Raw genomic sequence first — 7,245 nt, forward strand, 5'->3', positions numbered from 1 at the left:
CCAGACCCGCCAGGCCGTGCCCTACGTTACCCTCTCACAGCAGGAGAAGGTGAGGCCCGCTCCTTCCTCTTCCTCACAACCCCGGGGGGGGGGCGGGGTGCCGTCGGGTGTCCCCACCGGCTGCTCTTTCCTTGGGAAAGACCAGTCGCCTCTTCCCTCGGGGAGAAGGTGGCCACCTCCTTCTCCGGGCAGCCCTTCTGCCATCCCCGCATCGTCTCCGTGCTCCGCTTCCCGGCCTTGGTTTTAAAAGTGGACGGGTCTCGCTGCTTCCTCCGCTCTCCTGCCTTCCAGCTTCCTTTACCCCACCCGTCTTCTGCGAGGCTTTGACTTCGGGGTCTGCGTCCCTGCCTCCCTCAGAACATCTCATGGCATAGCCCTGCTGGGTTTGGGTCTGTGGTGGTACTGGTTGAGCTGGAGATCTTCAGCCGGCACCAGATAAGGATGCTCCGGTGGGGGAACCACCAGCGGCCCTGGTTTGTCCGACCTGGTGGTGGTATTTGTCACGACGTTCTGACCCAAAAAGGTGGTTGCTTCTGCCTTGACCCGTCTCCTCTTCTTCGTTGGCCGAGTCGCAACGCCTCCTCTCATCTCGGGGAACTCACTGCGAGAGAAGCGCTTGTCAGACTGGTTCCCGTGTCTCTGCAGGCTTGGTTGGGCTCGCTACCAAGAAGACATCCGTCAATTGTCCTCTCTATGAGGAGAGCTTAACCAGTTTCTTCTGGGCTGAGGGCCAGCGCTCCTGCCCATAAAACACGTCTGAGCGTGTAGGTTGTTTAGCTCCGAACTGGGGCTTCGCCACGCTCCCTCTTTCCCTCTTCTTCTGGGTCCCTTGGGCTTAGGATGGGATCTTCTCTGCCTGTGCTGGTCCCAGGCAGGAATGGGGGCCCCAAGACTTTGTGGGACCCCAAGATCTTTGGTCGCTGGTGGCATCCCCTCTGTGCCTGAGGAGGGTTGTTGGGAGTTTTACTCCAGGGCTGGGTGAGGAGACAGGAGCCGCTTCCTGGCATCAGTTCTGAGGGAACTTTGGAGCTGGGGCCCTTCTGGGAAAAAGATGATGTTTCCCAGGCTCGGGCAGGCAAGTGGTGGTTGGTTGCTCCTCCCGAGCTGTCAGTGCTACAAACCCTCGTCCTCCTGGAGGCAAGTGAAATCATTATAAGCCTTGCTCTGTCAGCGCTCCCTCGAGTCCCCCCACCTCGTATTGCAGGGACCTGTTGCCACTGGCTCTGTGTGAAGTATCTTAACTCTTCCTCTTGGTCAAGTCTCATCTTCTAGAGCGGCAAGGCTTAATATCAGGCCCCGGTTGTGGGGTACTCTTTCTTCCTGGCACCCCACCGCTGTACACGAGCGGTCCAGACGCCTTTCCTCCTGCCTTTGCTTTGGTTTTCTGAGTGGAGAACTGATTTGGGTGGAGCCACAGGGAGGCTGCGCTCGGCGCTGAGGCCGGTCAACAGCTTCCAGCTCAGTGCCTGCCAGCACAGCTGTGGAGCACAGAAGTTTGGAGAGGTGCCCTGAGCTCGGTGGAACAAGGTTTTGTCTCAGGAGCGCTTCAATCTGGCTGAAGAACAAGCTGCAAGCAGGAAGATGGCTGGCTGGCTATAACTTCCCACCCCTCTTTATGTGGTCCCTGTGGTTATAACCATGCCATGAGTGAACTATGAGGAGATCCAGATGCAATTTCCCCGCTCTCCCCTGCCCCCCCTTCTGTGTTGTCCCAGAAGACGGGGCATCTGTGCTGGAAATAGAGATTCTGCCCCATCCCACAAAGCTGCCCCCTCTGTGCCAGCTGTGTTCGTGTCTTTTCTTCCTCCTGTTGCTTTTTAGTATGGGAGAAGGATCTGAGAGGAGTTTTGTTCCAACCTTCACAGCTCTTCTGGGTGCTAGGACTCTTCTGCCAGACTTTCCCTCCTGCTGGGCAGGAGGCTTTTTGCTTGTCACCCTCTGTGCACGCAGGGCTCCAGGCAAAAGGCGCTGCGCCTGAGAATCACGGTCAACCTTGCTGGAGGCCTTTGGGTGCCTGGAATCAGGACCATCCTCGTGAGTAGGCAGGACAGCCACTGGAGAGGAGCAGAAAGTCCTGTGCCCCCCCCCTGCTGAGGATGTGCCGCATTCCGTGTGCATGCCAGGAGCCTCCAAGCCTCCCTGTCCCCTCTCCGTGCTTCTCCTTTGGCTGCACTTTTGCCCGGTGCCGTTAAGTGTCCTTGTCCGAGGTGCGTGTGCTGCCAGTTCCCTTCGCCTTCTCCTCCAAGCCCCCCCACCATTGCTATCTAGCATGGGGGGGGGTGTCTCCTTTTTGGGCAGAGTCCCCCCCCGTCTCCCCACTTCCCGCCTGTCCGTGTTGCCTTTGCCACCCGAGCGTTGTGGGCGTGCTTAACTTCTGACTTGGCTTGTCTGTGGCCTGTTTCAGTGCGAGGAAGCAGCCTTTGAGGAGCGGCGGTACCCAGCTGGGAAGTGGGCGTGTGTCACCAAGGGGGAGCCCATGTATGAGCAGAGCATCTCCATGAGCTTCATGAAGCTCATGCGCTACATCTGCAAGGAGAACTCTGTAGGTGTGTGCAGGCAGGGGCTCGGAGGGGGCTGGCAGGCTGACGCAGAGGGAAGGGCCCCGCCGCGGGTCGTTCGGAGCCGGGGGGGAACGCGGGCTGCCGCTCCTGAGCCAGCTCTTTCACCCTCCCCGTTGCCTCCCTACCTCCTTCCAGGTTGCTACCTGGGCATGACAGTCCCGGTCCTCAACGAAATCCACCTGACCAAGGAGGGGACCCAGCTGGAGCGGGAGGTCGTCACCGCCTATTATCTCCCGGGAGAGTTCCAGCAAAACCCTCCTGTTCCTACGGACCCCGAAATCCACATCACCGAGAGGGCACCGCTCCGGGTTATAACCAGGTGACCCCAGCACCAGAGGTGGTTTTTGGTGGTTTTTTTTCAGCTCAGAGGAGGCGTTTGAACTCCCTGCGGTGGCCGCTGTGTTCCTTGGGCGGAGAGGGGTGGGAGTGGGAAGGGGGGGACGCGCTGGTTCTGCCGCTCACGCCGCTCCCTTTGCTGCTGCAGGGTTTTCTATGGGATGACCACCGAGGAGACGATTCTGCGAGAGATCGGTCTCCTCTGGGAGCTCCTGGGCTCCACAGACGCTGTGCTCCGGGAAACCTACATCGTGGCTGTTTACGAAAACCCCAGCGTCCCTCAGCGCCGCAACGAGATCTGGTTCATCTGCCGGGCGGAGTGAGAGTGTGTGTCCCCCCCCCCTTCTCTGTGACCGCAAACCGTCCTGCGACTGGACCTGGTGTAGATGGCAGTTCTGACCCAAAGGAGACGAATGCACATCCCGACCCACCATCCACCCACAAAACGACAGACGGGGAGAACCGCGGGGTGGGTTTGCGCTCTGCCGGGGCGGGGGGGGGGCAGAAAAAACCCCAACTGGTCTTCTTGCACTTCACCTACTTCCGCAGGGGCCAGCTGAGGCTGGAGCTGGCACCGGGGAGAGCCTCTGCAGCAGGCTCCTGGTGGGAAGCACGTGGTGGGGGGCTCGTGTAAGGCCGTGAACGGTGTGGGCTTGTGCAATGTGCTGGCCTGACCTGGGCTGCTGCTTCTCAGCTCTGAGTTGAGGTGGCAGAGCTGTGCCAGGCAGGCTGGTGGAGCTCGTGGACGGCGGAGTCGCCAGGTGATGGTGCGTAGAAGGCAAACGACTGCGTACGAGGTGTGGGGCTCTGTCTGGGCTCCAAGAACGGCTTCCTGTCCCGAACAGAGCCACTGAAATGCTGCTACAGGGACGGTAGGGTTTGAAGGGGGGGGGAAAGGGCTCGCCGCAAGCGAGATGTGGATCCTGAACGTTTCCTGCTGGGGTGGCTCTCTTTGGACTTCTTGGCTGCCTCCCTGGTTGTCACTCACCATCCCTCAGCCAGGACCGGGGCGCTGGCAGCCTTTGTCCGTCCGTTGTGGGTGCTGTTTGGCAGACCCTGCTGCGAGCCAAGGGGGACGGGTCCCGACGGCGGCAGCGGCGGCACTGCCCTGCGTTGCGTTGTGCATCGATCAGCGAGTTTCACATTCACCGATACCGTCACGCTTTCCTGGGGGAAGCTGGCAGTGCCAACAGTAAATAAACCCAGCTCCAACCACTGCAGCTGTAGATTGCTGATGGGGGGGGTGTGGGGTGTGGGGGGGTGTTGGGAAGAGCTTTGCCTTCTCCATCATAGAATCACAGAATCACATGGGGTTGGAAGGGACCTCTGGAGATCATCTCGTCCAACCCCCCTGCCAAAGCAGGGCCACCCAGAGCAGGTTGCACAGGAACGTGTCCAGATGGGTTTGAATGTCTCCAGAGAAGGAGACTCCACCACCTCCCTAGGCAGCCTCTGCCAGGGCTCTGCCACCCTCACAGGAAAGAAGTTCCTCCTCATCTTTAGGTGGAACTTCTTCTATTCAAGTTGGTGCCCATTTCCTCTTGTCCTGTCCCTGGGCACCACTGAAAAAAGACTGGCCCCATCCTTCTGGCACCCTCCTAAGTATTTATAAGCATTGATCAGATCCCCCCTCAGCCTTCTCCAGACTAAAAAGACCCAAGTCCCTCTGCCTCTCCTCAGCAGAGAGACACTCCAGGCCCCTCATCATCTCTGTAGCCCTCTGCTGTCCCCTCTCCAGCAGTTCCCTGTCCTTCTGGAACTGGGGAGCCCAGAACTGGTCCCAGTGCTCCAGATGGGGCCTCCCCAGGGCAGAGCAGAGGGGCAGGATGACCTCCCTCCACCTGCTGGTCACACTCTTCCTGATGCCCCCCAGGATGCCATTGGTCTTCTTGGCCACCAGGGCCCATTGCTGGCTCATGGGCATCCTATTGTCCACCAGAACTCCCAGGTCTTTCTCCTCAGAGCTGCTCTCCAGCAGGTCAGCCCCCAACCTCTACTGGTGCTTGGTAAATCCATGTTGACTACTTCAACTCTACCCTCCTCAAGATGCTCCAAGCTGCAAAGCTGTGTCTACTTAGAAGGGCTCTCACGTTTGCCCAGGTTATGGCGTTGTGCTCGGCCATTTATATGGCTGCTACAGAGAACTCTGGCCGCGTTCCCTTCCAGGTAAGGTGGTTTTCTGTAGGCTGGGCTTTGCTCTAGCCTCGTTTTTTCCCCCTTGTGCAATAAGTTGGCTCCTCTGACTGTACTGCAGGCAGGCACCTGATCTCGGGGGCCGAGAATTCAAATGTGAGGGGACGTCGTGCTGGTTGGCTGCAGGAACTGGTGTTACTTCTGCAGGGATGTGCTTCGCTGGCTCCATGTGGAGGGACTCCTGGCTCCTGTTTCCCAAGGAGTTTCCTCCCTGGTGGCGTGCCATCTGCCTCAGCTCCTGCTGCTGCTCAAACTCTGGCCCTTTGGCCCTGCAACGCAGCCAGCCGGGGGGGAACAGGGTGGGGGGAGGCCAGCTCTGCGGTCTCATTGCCCGAGCGGTGCAGGGGGCTTCTGCCACCCCATCCTCTGATCCAGATGCTGGTCACTGCCCTGGTCCAGGCTGGCTTGCCCTCTGGCAGCGATGCCCAGCCTGTGGCTGTGGAGAGAGCGGGGCCAGGGATCTTATACCTGCCTCTTTGAAGGAGCAAGGAAGCTTCAGGCAGAGCGTGGGCAAGCACAGCCAGAGCAGAGGGTGGTTGCCTGGGTGTCTCATGGTGCAGTCCTTTCTTGTCCCTGGGGCACTGAAGGCAGGCAGGGCTGGGGAGGTGATGGGACAGCCCGCAACTCTGAGGGCTGATGTGGCAAATGCTCTTCAGATAAGAGCGGCGATACCTGGCTTGGCTGTGCGTGTGCTGGGGGCAGGAGAAGCCATTCCCTTAGGTCAGGCTGGGATCAGGCGGCTGGGTGGGCTCAGAGCAAAGTCGGCCGGCATGTGTGGGGCAGAGGCATCACCGCACATCACCTGCCTGGCTTGCCTTGGGCTTGCAGGTGGAAGTGAAAACTTGCTTTCTAGAGCTCGCTGAATGGGCTACCGCTTCCTCTGAGGCTGCTCGGTCCCCAACCACAACCAGAACAGCTTTTGGTGGCAGGAAGCGGTGGTTTCCCTACGAGAGAGGACTGGTCTGCGGCTACCGACGAAGCCACGCGCCCCCGCCGGGGCGGCACCGTGGTCTCCCAGGGCTCTGCTGGAGGTGGTAATGGAACGGAGCTTCTTCTGGTGCAGCTCCAGGCTGGCACCACCACCACACAGGGCAGCAGGCGTGCTCCGGTCCTGTGCCACAGGCTTTGCTAAGCCGAGCCTTCAGCATCCTCCGTGGTGGATCCAGCATGGTGGACCCAGCATCCTCCTGATGGATCCATCAGGAGGTCTCTGATGGCGAGTCTTCCCTCCGGGTGGTAGGGCAAGCAGTCAAAACAGATGGAAAGCCAGCATTCAGAGCTGATGAGGCTCCATGGTAGGCTCCTTTGGTCGGGCAGGGAGTCCTCCAGGCGGCCAGGCCAGTTTGGGCTACCATGCCCGGACTTTGGGCAACGTGGAGGAGCACCAAGGAGCGGGGGCAAGGTGTCTCGGAGCTGGAGTTGCCTGCCCGGTCCTTCAGCGGGGCACGGAGCTCCTGCCTCCGGGGTGCCCCTGGGCTTTCAGGGGGTCCCTCCAACAGCGGGACAAGGCGTTTTGGGGGGGGGACACACACCTTCCACCACCGGTTTAACGAGGAGCCCCCGGGTGGGGAGGGCAGCTCCGCCGCTCCCCTCGGGGCGGAGGAGGAGTAGGGGGCACCCAGGGGTCCTGGGGTTCCAGGGGCGCCCCCGGGGGTCCCCGGCACCGCTGGAACCGAGCGAGGCACCCAACTAGGGGCTGCCCTCGGGGCCCCGCGTCCCCCCAGCGGGACAAGGCGTTGGGGGGGGGACACACCTTCCACCACCGGTTTAACGAGGAGCCCCCGGGTGGGGAGGGCAGCTCCGCCGCTCCCCTCGGGGCGGAGGAGGAGTAGGGGGCACCCAGGGGTCCTGGGGTTCCAGGGGCGCCCCCGGGGGTCCCCGGCACCGCTGGAACCGAGCGAGGCACCCAACTAGGGGCTGCCCTCGGGGCCCCGCGTCCCCCCCCAACCCCGCCCGGTTTCCGGTGGGTCGGCCCCTCCCCCGGAAGCCCCTCCCGGTGGCGGCGGCAGGCGGGGCGGCGGCGGCGGCGGCATGGCCAGGGGCCGGGGCTGGCACTGACCGGCTCGGCGGGGAGCGGTGCGGAGGATGGCGGCGGTGCGGGCGCTCCTGGTGCTGGGTGAGTGCGGGCCGGGCCCCGCGACAGCCTCACCCCCCC

At 61.6% G+C, this 7,245-nt stretch overlaps 2 protein-coding genes across 2 annotated transcripts in view; both read left to right on the forward strand.

The window, feature by feature from the left end:
- Positions 1-4,114, forward strand: part of LOC106900355 (heme-binding protein 1-like) — a 4,428-nt gene extending 314 nt beyond the window's left edge. Inside the window, exons 2-5 of the mRNA XM_014962381.1 lie at positions 5-49; positions 2,405-2,546; positions 2,697-2,880; positions 3,046-4,114. Of these exons, the coding sequence (XP_014817867.1) occupies positions 5-49; positions 2,405-2,546; positions 2,697-2,880; positions 3,046-3,220 (546 nt within the window). The 3' untranslated portion in view covers positions 3,221-4,114. The remainder of the gene's footprint in view (positions 1-4; positions 50-2,404; positions 2,547-2,696; positions 2,881-3,045) is intronic.
- Positions 4,115-7,092: 2,978 nt separating this feature from the next.
- Positions 7,093-7,245, forward strand: part of PTK7 (protein tyrosine kinase 7 (inactive)) — a 45,446-nt gene continuing 45,293 nt past the window's right edge. Inside the window, exon 1 of the mRNA XM_014962516.1 lies at positions 7,093-7,206. Coding sequence (XP_014818002.1) covers positions 7,176-7,206 — 31 coding nt within the window. The 5' untranslated portion in view covers positions 7,093-7,175. The remainder of the gene's footprint in view (positions 7,207-7,245) is intronic.

Source organism: Calidris pugnax, unplaced genomic scaffold, assembly GCF_001431845.1.
Source record: "Calidris pugnax isolate Ruff unplaced genomic scaffold, ASM143184v1 scaffold147, whole genome shotgun sequence".
In the NCBI taxonomy this organism is placed as follows: domain Eukaryota; kingdom Metazoa; phylum Chordata; class Aves; order Charadriiformes; family Scolopacidae; genus Calidris; species Calidris pugnax.